The following is a 13,843-nucleotide window of genomic DNA, read 5'->3' on the forward strand; positions in this document are numbered from 1 at the left end:
GCTTATTACTGTTTTTTTTGGGGGGGGGTGGGGGTGGGGAAGGGGATAGAGTCTCATTCTGTGGCCCAGGATGGAATGCAGTGGTGTGATCTCAGCCCACTGCAACCTCCACCTCCCAGTTTCAAGCGATTCTCCTGCTTCAGCCTCCAGAGTAGCTGGGATTAAAGGCGCCCACCACCACACACAGATCATTTTTGTTTAGTAGAGACGGGGTTTTGCCATGTTGGCCAGGCTGGTTTCTAACTCCTGACCTCAAATGATCCGCCTGCCTCGGCCTCCCAAAATGCTGGGATTACAGACGTGAGCCAGCATGCCTAGCCTTATTATTGTGGTTTATATTAAAATCTTTCTGAAATAGTCGAGATGTTCAATAATACAGAACTAACTGAAAAGTAACTTTTGGGATATACATACAATGAAATATTTTTCAGCTTAATGCTTATTTTTTATATTTATGGACATGAAAAATGTCTACAACATATGAACAAAAGATCTTTTTCTTCCTTTTCCTTTCCTTCCTTCCTTTTCTTTTCTTTCTCCCCTCCCTCTGTCCATACATAAAAAAAAGAAAAAGAGAGAGAGAGTAAAAGAGCAGGCTATAAAAAGTACTATGATATTTGGGTGAAATTTATACTCACTTTTTTTCATTTGAACCTACATCACTAACAATGTATATGCATATTTATACACACATACATAGAAAAATATATTTTAAAAGTCTCATTAAGGCCGGGCGCGGTGGCTCACGCCTGTAATCCCAGCACTTTGGGAGGCTGAGGCGGGCGGATCATGAGGTCAGGAGATGGAGACCATCCTGGCTAATGCGGTGAAACCCCGTCTCTACTAAAAATACAAAAAAAATTAGCTGGGCATGGTGGCGGGTGCCTGTAGCCCCAGCTACTCCAGAGGCTGAGGTAGGAGAATGGCGTGAACCCACGAGGCAGAGCTTGCAGTGAGCCGAGATCGCGCCACTGCACTCCAGCCTGGGCAACAGAGCAAGACTCCATCTCAAAAAATAAATAAATAAATAAGTAAATAAAAGCCTCATTAAAATGTTTATCTTTGTTATCATTAAATGGTGAGATATTAGTAAAGTTTCAATTCTACTTTGTAGGTTTTTGTGTTTTAAGGATGGAAGAAAAAAATCACATGTGGTCAAAATTGCCCTTGGGAAATCTCTTAAATCACTCAAAATACAACACACACAAACATACTTATAAATTAGAGGCTAAGATCCTCTCCTTGACCAAACCCTAGCCCAGCTCCTATGAGCCCTCTTCTCCACTAGGCCTCGACCTTGCCCTGACACTTAAACACTAATGTAGTTGCTAAGAGCTCAAGGACACACCCTTATGAGGCTCCAGCCACTCTTGAAGGGCCTCCCTGAGAAAACTCAAGGCTGCCCAAGAATCTGTTTGTTCTAGCTGACACCTGAAGATAGGGCCCCAGGTTCCCAGCCCTGACGGAGCCTAACTTTAAAGAGCGCCACTTAGCAAATCCAGGTGGGATTTACACAGACTGACACCCCCTTACAGGTATTTGTAATGTTTCACTTCACTGACTGTGCTCAAGCCCCTGCTACCCTCCTTAGACCGCTGCCACTCTCCCTTTGAAACACCCAGTCACCTCTGTACAAATGGAGGCTGAGTTCAGTTCACCGTGGACTCTTCTCTTTTGCAATAGTTATTACTGATTAAAACCCTGGCCGGACGCGGTGGTTCACGCCTGTAATCCCAGCACTTTTCGGAAGCCAAGGTGGGCAGACCACTTGAGGTTAGGAGTTTTAGACCAGCCTCGCCAACATGGCAAAACCTCGTCTCTACTAAAAATAAAAAAATTAGCGGGGCGTGGTGGTGCGTGCCTGTAGTCCTAGCTACTCGGGACGCCGAGGCATGAGAATTACTTGAACCCAGGAGGCAGAGGTTGCAGTGAGCTGAGGTCGCACCATTGCACTCCAGCCTAGGCAACAGAGCAAGACTCTGTCTCAAAAACCCCCAACCCCCAAAAAAAAACAACAACAAAAAAACCAAACCAATCTTCACCCCTTTAACTAGTGCCCAGCTCTGTTGATCTTTGACAACGTACGGTTTCTCAATAAGTTCACTGCTTATTGGAAATCACTTCTGAAAAAATTAAATGGATGTAATTTGATTCCCATTAACTTGTGAAGTTCTCTGTCATCTTATGAGCTGATTTTTTCCCCATGCTTCAAGAGAACATCAAGCATTTATATAGGACAAAAAAGATCATCTTTCAGCTGTAACCATTAAATTAGGGGGGTTTTTTTTGTGACCCTTGAAAGATAAGACTTTATCTTTCATCCTTATCCAAGCCAGACTTAATTTTTTTTTTTTGGTGAGAGAGAGAGAGTCTCGCTCTATCGCCCAGGCTGGAGTATAGTGGCATGATCTTAGCTCACTGCACCTCTGCCTCCCAGGTTCTAAGGGATTCTCCTGCCTCAGCCTCCTGAGTAGCTGGGATTACAAGTGCCTGCCACCATGCCCAGCTAATTTTGAATTTTTAGTAGAAACTGGTTTTCACCATGTTGGCCAGGCTGGTCTCGAACTCCTGACCTCAGATGATCAATCAGTCTCGGCCTCCCAAAGTGCTGGGATTACAGGCATGAGCCACTGCGCCTGGCCAAAAATGTGAATTTTTTACGCAGTCAGGTTTACCATCTTTTCCTATATCTTTATAGTATAATAGAAAGGGTTTTCCAGAATTCTGAAATCTCCTCTTTCACGGCAATGTGAACTGAGAGTTGTCTTATAAGCTTGCTCTACCCTTTCCCTCCTCCAATTTACTCTCTGCAAGCAACCACAGTGATCTTTTTATTATCTTTTTAGTTTTTTGAGACAGAGTCTCACTCTGTCAGCCAGGCTGGAGTGCAGTGGCACAATCCTGGCTCACTGCAACCCCCTTCCCCAGGGTTCCAGCGATTCTCCTGCCTCAGCCTCCCAAGTAGCTGGGACTACAGACGCGTGCCACCACGCCTGGATAAGTTTTGTATTTTTAGTAGAGATGGGGTTTCACCATGTTGGCCAGGCTGGTCTCGAACTCCTGACTTCAGGTGATCTGCCCACCTCGGCCTCCCAAAGTGCTGGGATTATAGGCATGAGCCACTGCGACGGGCCAAAGTGATCTTTTTAAAAAATAAAACTGATCATATCCCTCACCTGCTTAAAACCCTTAAACTTTTCCCCACTGCTCCTAAGGTAAAAATCTAAAGTCCTTAATATGCCTGGAAGGCACATTCTGTCCCTCTACTTCTCTCCATTTGGCTCACCATGGCTATTTTCTGTTCCTGGAACACACTGATGTCTGTCCCACCTCGAGGCCCTCAAACCAGCAGTCATTCTACTTGAAATGCTGTTTCCCTTTACACAGCAGTCAACTTCTCATACTTCAGATCTCAACTTCAGTATCACCTTCCCAGAGAGGACTGCCTAAAAAAGCCTGTCACCCCTTTTACTCATTACCATAGTACCTCCAAAGCACTAATCACAATCTGGAATTATTTTACATTAATTGCATATTGATAAAGTACCCAACTTGAATGTAAGTCTCTTGAGGGCAGGAACCTTGTGGTGGTGTTCTGTCAAATGTTCAACAACAGGTTCTCAGAAAACCCAAGGCCCTGACTTACATCATTTGTCAATTTCCACAGTGTACACACTACCACCATGAGTAATTTCAAACAATGTGACATTAACCAGTTTGCAATTTTTCCTGAAAATTTAACCATCGGCTTTCAAAAGCGAGTCCAGGCCAGCTCCAGCACACCACTGGCACCTCATCTGGCTTATTGATTACTGCAAATAAATAGAACTAGAACAATGGCAGGCACAGAGGACAAGTTCAATAAATGTTTTGAACATTCAGTTGGGATAAAATAATTCTTGATTCTATGCTAACAAATAGACTATAGCTAATTGAGTCTCTTTTGGTGCTCTTACTGCCAAACTACATAAGAAGTCCTCTAAAACTTGTAGAGAATTACTCCGGAAAGAACTTATTGAATGGTCACCAAAATAGGACCCTGAATTAAGGAATTCTCCTTCTTCCTAACAGAGTCTCTGTTGTCTACTTTGCTGTCTTCTGGAAACTGAAAGGCTGAATGATTTCAGCTAGAAAAAGCAGAGAAGACAAGCAAATATATCGGAGTTTGTAGGAGGCTAGTTCTGCTGAATTTTGGTAGCATTTCAACTTTTTTTTTTTTTTTTTTTTTTTTTTGAGACAGAGTCTCACTCTGTTGCCCAGGCTGGAGTGCAATGGTGTGATCTCAGCTCACTGCAACCTCCGCCTCCTGGGTTCAAGTAATTCTCCCGCCTCAGCCTCCTGAGTAGCTGGGATTGCAGACGTGTGTCACCATACCCAACTAATTTTTGTATTTTTAGTAGAGATGGGGTTTCACCATACTGGCCAGGCTGGTCTTGAACTCCTGACCTCAAATGATCCACCCACCTCAGCCTCCCAAAGTGTTAGGATTACAGGCATGGGCCACCACGCCCGGCTGGCATTTGAACTTCGAAGGGGTGATAAGGTTGAAGGGACGAGGCTGGAGATTTGGGGATGACAGCTATGCGACTGACGACAACGGAAGTGAGTCAGGCAAAGAGGCTGTTTAAAAGTTTTGCTCGAGTCACAAATGGGCTTTTCCACTGACATCCCTTTGAGGAGATTTGAGAGATTTTAAATGCTTTTCAATGCTTTTTTTTTGGATGCTGGACCATCTCATTTGATGAAAACACCATGTGAAGTCTGGCCACAAAGGAGAGGTCTTGGTTGCATTACCCAAATCACAGCCACACACCGTGAGGCTGTAAGGGCCTGTGCTGCAAGCCTAGGGTAAAGCCCAAAGCCATGCATATGCTGAAAGGACTTTAACATCCATAGTAGCTTCCAGCAGTTCACACCAAGGGATGCCTGGTGTTATGGACTGGGTGCTTTTGTTCCTCCAAAATTCATAGGTGGAATCCTCAATATGATGGTATCACAGTTGGATGTGGGGTCTTTGGGGATGATCAGGTCATGATGGTGGAGCACTCATGAATGGAATTAGTGTCCTTAAAAAAAGAGACCCCAAGGCTAGGCACGATGGCTCACGCCTGTAATCCCAGCACTTTGGGAGGCTGAGGCAGGCGGATCACAAGGTCAGGAGATTGAGACCATCCTGGCTAACACGGTGAAACTTGGTCTCTACTAAAAATACAAAAAATTAGCCGGGCGTGGTGGCGGGGGGCCTGTAGTCCCAGCTACTCGGGAGGCTGAGGCAGGAGAATGGCGTGAATCCGGGAGGCGGAGCTTGCAGTGAGCCGAGATCGTGCCACTGCACTCCATCCAGCCTGGGTGACCGAGCAAGACTTGGTCACCAAAAAAAAAAAAAAAAAAATGGTTTGAGACCAGCCGTTACCAGCCTGGCCAACATGGTAAAATCCCATCTCTACTAAAAACACAAAAATTAGCTAGGCATGGTGGCGGGTGCCTGCAGTCTCAGCTACTCGGAAGGCTGAGGCAGGAGAACTGTTTGAACCTGGGAGGCGGAGGTTGCAGTGAGCTGACATCACGCCACTGCACTCCAGCCTGGGTGACAGAGTGAGACTCCATCTGGGGGAGGAAAAAAAAGATCACAGATGTACCACCCAGTTTAAGAAAGGAAAATTTTTTTTTAAATAAAATAAAAATAAAAGACCAGAAAAAACTCTTTCCCCTCTTTCTGGATGTGAGGACACGAGAAGGTAGCTGTCTCCAAGCCAAGAAGAGAGCCCTCACTAGACCCAGTTTAAGAAAGGAAAAATTTTTTTAAATAAAATAAAAATAAAACAGACCAGAAAAAACTCTAGAAAAAACTCTTTTTCTGGGTGCCCGATCTTGAACTTCAAGCCTCCAGAACTATGAGAAATATGTTTCTGTTTTTACAAGCCACCCAGTCTGTGGTACATGCTATAGCAGCCTGAACTAAGACGTCTAGCTAGGGCTAAAGTGACTGATCTCTTGAAGTTTCCTAGAATAAGTGGGGAGGCAGCCCCTGACCTATTGGCAGAGGCCTTGCACTGGTCCGTTCTGTATTTCAGTGAATCTTTAATACTTTTTTTTTTTTTTTTTTTTTGAGATGGAGTTTTGCTCTTGTTGACCAGGCTGGAGTGCAGGGCGCGATCTTGACTCACTGCAACCTCCGCCTCCCAGGTTCAAGCAATTCTCCTGCCTCAGCCTCCCGAGTAGCTGGGATTACAGGCACGCATCACCAAACCCAGCTAATTTTATATTTTTAGTAGAGATGGAGTTTCTCCATGTTGGTCAGGCTGGTCTCAAACTCCTGACCTCAGGTGATCCACCCGCCTCAGCCACCCAAAGTGCTGGGATTACAGACATGAGCCACCACACCTGGCCCTGAATCTTTAATACTTTTGTTGCAAAATTTTCCTTTATTGTTTTGTTGGACTACATACTCATGACTACTATTATTTTTTACTATCATTAGTTTCTAACAACTAAATATCTTAAAATGTTCTTATTTAAAGTTTTTCAGTGGGTGAATTATTATTAATTAATTTGTTTATTTATGACAGAGTCTTACTCTGTTGTCCAGGCTAGAGTGCAGTGGTGCAAACATAGCTCATCACAGCCTCGAACTCCCAGGCTCAACCAAGTCTCACGCCTCAGCCTCCTGAGTAGCTGGGACTATAGGTGCATGCCATCATGCCTGGCTGAAACATTCAATTAATTAATTAATTAATTAATTAATTTTGAGACAGAGTCTCACTTTGTCATCCAGGCTGCAGTGCAGTGGCACAATCTTGGCTCAGTGCAACCTCCGTCTCCCAGGTTCAAGTGATTCTTATGCCTCAGCCTCCCCACTAGCTGGGATTACAGGTGGCTGCCACCACGCCTGGCCTAATTCTTATATTTTTAGTAGAGACAAAGTTTCACCGTGTTGGCCAGGCTGGTCTCTAACTCATGGCCTCATGTGATCTGCCCACCTTGGCCTCCCAAAGTGCTGGGATTACAGGTGTGAGTTACTGCGCCCAGCCTGAAACATTTATTTTAAAAGAGACCTTTGTATTAAGCTTATAGTCATTAGAATGTGTAAACACATTACTGATTAAAATTTTTAGTTTAACTGGTTTAACAGCTTGTTTTAGGCAAAAAAGTAAGAAGGGAGCAAGAAGAAGGAAAAAGAAAAAGTGGAAGAACAAGAGGAAGAATTAAGTGAAAGGAAGAACTCATCTCCCAATCCTCCCTATTGATAGCAGTGCGTCCGAGAGGGTGGCCTGCCATCAGCTGCATCAGATTTGCTGGGGATACTTAAGTAACTGAGGCCAGTCTCAGTGGCTCACACCTGTAATCCCAGCACTTTGAAAGGCCAAGGTGGGAGGATCTTGAGCTCAGGAGTTCAAGGCCAACCTGAGCAACACAGTGAGACCTCATCTCTACTAAAGTTCAAAAAAATTAGCCAGGCATGGTGGCACATGCCTGTAGTCCCAGCTACCCGTGGGGCTGAGGTGGGAGGATTACTTGAGCCCAGGAAGTTGAGGCTGTAGTGAGCCCTGATCATGCCACTGTACTCCAGCCTGGGTGACAGAGTGAGACCTTATCTTTAAGGTGGGGGTGGGGAAGAAAGTAGGTAACTGATCCCATCTACAGAATCGGCATCTGTGAGTGGAATCCAAGGATCTGTGATCAAGTTACCCTAGTAATTCTGAGAAGCACTAAAGTTTGAGAACTACCTTTAAGGCAAATGACTAATTCACTCATGAAAGTGACACCAAACCCTACGGTCTACTTGGAGCAGCTCACACCATCCTAAACCGAGGCAAATATCCTACGAGCTGGCACAAAGCTTCCCAGATTCGAAACCTCCCCAATCTAAACCTGTTAAGGAAAGCAGAGCATCTCCATTGCACAGAGATTGATACAACAATACTTTCCGAAGTCAAATTATTGAGAAGCATCCATTGGAATAGCATTTCACCTTGACCGTTATTGATCATCATGATCATATTAGCTAACATTTACCGAGTGCTTACTGTATGTCAAACATTGGGTTAATTGCTTTACATTTATTCATCTCATTTCATCCTTAGAGCAAAACTCTGTAGTGGGTACTATTCTTTACCTCCACCTTAGAAACGAGGGTAGCAGGCTGGGCGTGGTGGCTCACACCTGTAATCCCAGCACTTTGGGAGGCCGAGGCGGGCCGATCACCTGAGGTCAGGAATTTGAGACCAGCCTGGCCAACATGGCGAAACCCCGTCTCTACTAAAAATACAAAAAATCAGCCAAGAGTGGTGGTGGGTGCCTGTAATCCCAGCTACTCGGGAGGCTGAGACAGGAGAATTGCTTGAACCCAGGTTGCAGTGAACCAAGATCATACCACTGCACTCCAGCCTGGGTGACAGAGCGAGACAGAGTGAGAGAGAGACAGCACGCAAGAGCGAGAGAGAATGAGAGCGCGTGTGCACACGTAAGAGAGAGAGAGAGGAAGGAAGGAAGGAAGGAAAAAGAAAAGGAAAGAAAGAAAAAAGAAAAGAAAAAGAAAGAAGGAAGAAAGAAGAGAGAAAAGAAAGAGGAAAAGAAAAAGAAAATGAAAATAAATGAAGGGAGGGTATCAGAAAAAGATAACTGAGAATTACAAGGAGTTAAGAATCCACGTGGGCTACAGGATGCTAAGCAGAGCAGGGCCTTATGGTCCCAGGAGACCTGGTCCCAGCTGGGTTCTTTCCTAAACCACAAACCCACCAACAGCAGAGTAGCCTCTGGGATAAATACTCACAAATGCCCAGGGAAAATGTTCCAGGTCGTCGAGAATTCAATTCCTAATGAAAGCTTGGAAAATGAACTATGCCTCAGTTCAGTCATCCAGAAATAGGGTTAATGTTTTACTACTGGCAGGGTGCAGTGGCTCACACCTATAATCCCAACACTTTGGAAGGACAAGGCAGGAGGATGGCCTAAACCCAGGAGTTGGAGACCAGCCTGAGCAACATAGTGAGACTCCATCTCTAAAAATAAATAAATAAATAGTCAGGCATGGTGGTGCATGCCTGTAGTCCCAGCTACTGGGGAGGCTCAGGTGGGAGGATCCCTTGGACCTGCGGGGATTAAGGCTGCAGTGAGCCATGACTGTACCACTATACTCCAGCCTGGGCAACAGAGCGAGACTCTGTCTCTGGAAAAAGAAAAAAAAAATGACAGGTTTTTTCATCTCTAGGTTCTTTTCTGAAAATGACGAAATAAGTATTAAGGAATTTTGAAAAGCAGAAGCAGCAGACAAAAGGCATCCCCATTTTTCTTTAAGACAGGTGGGGATTAGCTTGGTTTCTCAGATGTTAAAAAAATAAAAAGAAAAAGTGAAAAAGACAGGTGGGGAAAACATTCCCAAGATAGTTTTAAAAAATTCGTGGTAGCAAAATCCCTGTGTTAAATTGTAGGAAATACACATTAAAGTCTACTCAGCCCATCCCAACTCCCGTTCTCTGCAATTTCACCTCTGCCAGCTGCATTTATGTATAACCCTGACTGTGGGCCACAACTGAGTTAGCTCAAGCATGAACAACTGGACCAATGGGGGGTCTCTATGTTGGGATTCAGAGAGAACTAATCAGTGTCTTCCAGAGGCCAGAGCGAAGAGTGTGTGTTTGGGATTTGTAGAGCTGCCACACGCACAGGCAAGCACAGCACCCTGGTTCTCAGGGAGGAGGAAAGCCTGCATGCTCAGGTGGAAATGAGTGACCACAGGCACCAGACAGAGAAAGAGGACAGAGCCTGGGCCCCTGTCAGTGCCCCTACTCCCAGACTGGGCTTGGCCTCATTCCTGCCTTTTTTTGCTACAGCCAGGTCATGTGGATTCCTGGGTTTTTTGTTTTTGTTTTTGTTTTTTTTTTGAGATAGAGTCTCACTGTCGCCCAGCCTAGAGTGCAGTGACGTGATCTCGGCCCACTGCAACCTCTACCTCCCGGGTTCGAGTGATTCTCGTGCCTCAGCCTCCTGAGTAGCTGGGACTACAGGAGAGCACCACCATGCCCAGCTCATTTTTGTATTTTTAGTAGAGATGGGGTTTCACCATGTTGCCCAGGCTGGTCTCGAACTCTTTACTTCAGGTGATCCACCCACCTCAGCCTCCCAAAGTGCTGAGATTACAGGTGTGAGCTACAGCGCCCCAGCCTGGACTTCTGTTTTTTTTGCAGCCAAAAAAAAAAAAAAAAAAAAGACTGACAAGTGCAAAGCAGCAAGCTCCATGGCCCTCTGAGGAACCACGATCCCAAGGGTTGCTATACCTGCCTTTGTTGTTTCTCCTGAAACAAGGCTCCATCCATGGCTCACAAGTCACCCTGGGATTTTATCCCAGCCTAAGCCTGGCTCACCTGTTCCCCACACCACCTCCCTGCACCTCAGCTGAACCTGCCCTTACTCTCGGGCTCTGTTTTACACTTGCCACCTGGACAACTGACCAGACAACAATTCTAACCCAGGGTTAGTGCCCACTGTCATTCAACTGCCCAAGCTTCTCGTGTTGACCATTGTTTTCCATCTTCCCCCAGTAATACCCATTTTAAAATGGAGCAAACCCTGAATGCAATGCAATGCCTGCTACTGACTGGAAGGCTGAAAGCCTGGTAGCGGATTTAGCCTCTCTCTCTACCTAAATCCACCAAACAGCAGGGAACTGGCACCTCCAGAAAACTCATGAAGTCAACAGAAATCCTCTGTTCTGCCCTTAATCTGAAGGGCCCTGGGTTCCTCTTTCCCCACCTCTCTCAGACTCTGTCTCTCCCTGCAGAGTCCTCGGCTGTACCTGGGATATAAATGGCGCCACCATTGCACCAATGCGACACAGGGAGCCGCTGGTTCCCATCCCCAAAGCGCGCATTGTGGTGGGGTAGACCTGCAGGGAGAGGCACAGAAAGTACCAGTCAGATAATGTCTGTCCTTCCCCGAGCCCTCCTCTTCCCCTTCCTCCCCAGGTCAGGTTTTGGAATGCATAGAGCACCAAACACAGTTACAGAACATGGAATAGAAGGTGTTGATTTTCTCAGGTACACAACTTTGAATTTTTGGGACAATATCAGCAAAAAATAAACACTTCAAAATTATCCTTTAAATGAGCAAATTCCAAAAATGTGTTTCACTGAAGATTCCAAATATAATTTTAGAAAGACAAGCTCTGGAATCAGAGAGAAGAGTGCCACTTCAGAACTATAAATATGTAAAAGTGATTCTACTGAACGGGAAGAAAATACTCCCCAGAGATCTGATGAAGTCTTCAATACAAATACAGCTAAGAGAATTAACTAGAGGGCCAGGTACTTGCCACACTATTCCCTGTGTTCTTATTTTTACTTCTTTTCTAAAATTAGGGATGGGATCTTACTATGTTGGCCACGCTGGTCTTGAACATCTGGCCTCAAGCAATCCTCCCACCTCAACCTCCCAAAGTGCTGGGATTAGAGGCATGAGCTACCATACCTGGCCCCTCTGTTCTTGCTAAATTCCCTAGCCTCTTTGCTGTTGCAGAATCTTAACAGCATATTCTATCTGTCTATGTATGTATGTATGTATGTATGTATGTATGTATGTATCTATCTATCTATCTATCTATCTATCTATCCATCCATCTATCTATCTATCTATCTACAGAGTCTCACTCTTTTGCCCAGGCTGGAGCACAGTGGCGCAATTTTGGCTCACTGCATCATCCACCTTCTAGGTTCAACCGATTCACCTGCCTCAGCCTCCCAAGTAGCTGGGATTACAGGCATGCATCACCATGCCTGGCTAATTTTTATATTTTTAGTGGAGGCGGCGGGGGGGGCGGGGGTGGGGATCTCTCCAAGTTGACCAGGTTGGTCTCGAACTCCTGACCTCAGGTGATCTGCCCGCCTCAGCCTCCCAAAGGGTTGGGATTACAGTCGTGAGCCACCATGCCCATCCCTTTTTAACATTTTATTAAATTTTTATTTTTATTTTATAGAGACAAGGTCTCGCTATGCTGCCCACACTGGTATCAAACTCCTGAGCTCAGGTGATCGTCCTGCCTCAGCCTCCCAAAGTGCTGGGATTACAGGTGTGAGCCACCATGCCCAGCCATATCCTACTTTCTTGCTGCAACTTTTTGATATTTGTAGTAAAATCTAATTAATTGGTTTTTCATTGATTCAGAATTCTTAAAGGAACTAGAAGTTTAATAAGTCAGCAAGTCTTACTGAATAAATAGAATTGTAGGGAGAATACTTTCTAGGAAAGAATGGTTTCTCAAAATGTTGGAACATTTTCTTAGTGCTATCAAATACTGGCAAAACAGTTTTATCAACTCTCTAAGGCAAAGCATGTAGCCCCCTTTAGTTGCCCACATCTTTGCCACCATCTGTCAAATGCAAAAAGCAAGATGCTTTCCGCCTCACAGGACACTGCTATATTTACAGGAGAAGGTCTGGGGGTGGAATATCTTTATGGCGAGCTTTATTATTTTCTGAAAAATGAGGTTGCTATGACTGAAAATAATGAATTCAGGTGATGGCTTCTTTGCTATAATACCGATAAAGTCTTTTGTTCACATTGTGAGTCATCTGGAAGATGGAAAGCAAACTATCATTTTTAGTTACACATCTTTTTTAAAAAACAATATAAAAAATAAAATACTGGCTGGGCGCGGTGGCTCATGCCTGTAATCCCAGCACTTTGGGAGGCCAAGGCAGGCGGATCGTGAGGTCAGGAGATCGAGTTCATCCTGGCTAACGCAGTGAAACCCCATCTCTACTAAAAATACAAAAAATTAGCCGGGCATGGTGGCGGGCACCTGTAGTCCCAGCTACTTGGGAGGCTGAGACAGGAGAATGGTGTGAACCCAGGAGGCGGAGCTTGCAGTGAGCTGAGATCACGCCACTGTACTCCAGCCTGGGTGACAGAGCAAGACTCCGTCTCAAAAAACAATAAAAAATAAAATAAAATACTTAGAAATGACCCTCAAAATGAGCAAATTCCACAATATGTTTGACTGTACATCCCAAATGCAATTCTAGAAGGACACCATGTTACGCATAGATTTTTTTGGTTCATAAATTTACAAAATAACTTTAGATTTGTTTTTGTTTTTAATTATGCAAAATTATTTTCTTAACTATGCAAAATTATTTAAAGTCAATAATTTTTTTTTTTCTTTTTGAGACGGAGTCTCTCTGTCACCAGGCTGGAGTGCAGTGTCTCAGTTTCGACTCCCCGCAACCTTTGCCTCCCAGGTTCACGCGATTCTCCTGCCTCAGCCTCCCAAGTAGCTGGGATTACAGGTGCCCGCCACCACACCTGGATAATTTTTGCATTTTTAATAGAGACAGGGTTTCACCATGTTGGCCAGGCTGGTCTCAAACTCCTGACCTCAAGTGATCCACCTGCCGCGGCCTCCCAAAGTGCTGGGATTACAGGCGTGAGCCACTGCACCAAGCCAATTAATTTTTATTCTAGGAATTTCATGTTGTAATTCCTTCCACTGTCTATCAAGTTCACCTTGGTTCCCCTACAGAGCTGGAGTAAAATTTATCATCAAAAAATCTTCAAGTTAGCCCTTTTTAATAGAACTGATGCTTAATCCAGTTGTCCTGTCAGCCCATAATTCTTTTATTTTGGCTTCTTTCATCTCCTTTTAATACGGATATACTGATGAAGACTTCAAAATTCACCAAAAATCTTTCAGATCTAATTTCTTAAACCAATTTACTTTAGGGTCATTTTTGGAGTAGGTGGATCTGCCTCATTCTCCATTTGATGCCATCTGTAAATATGCGTGAGTTCAAATCATATTCATTCCTAAGCTATCACAGCTCAAGAACAGTACAGACCTGTGGAATAT

The 13,843-nt window shown here is 44.6% G+C and overlaps 1 protein-coding gene across 4 annotated transcripts in view; it reads right to left on the bottom strand.

Annotated features, from left to right (window-relative positions):
* The window catches only part of SVOPL (SVOP like), a 106,097-nt gene that overhangs the window by 15,375 nt on the left and 76,879 nt on the right, over nt 1–13,843 (bottom strand). For all 4 annotated transcript variants that reach the window (XM_054494692.2, XM_063667870.1, XM_063667871.1 and 1 more), the window contains one exon: nt 10,796–10,885. In XM_054494692.2, coding sequence (XP_054350667.1) covers nt 10,796–10,885 — 90 coding nt within the window. The remainder of the gene's footprint in view (nt 1–10,795; nt 10,886–13,843) is intronic.

Source organism: Pongo pygmaeus, chromosome 6, assembly GCF_028885625.2.
Source record: "Pongo pygmaeus isolate AG05252 chromosome 6, NHGRI_mPonPyg2-v2.0_pri, whole genome shotgun sequence".
Classification (NCBI taxonomy): Eukaryota; Metazoa; Chordata; class Mammalia; order Primates; family Hominidae; genus Pongo; species Pongo pygmaeus.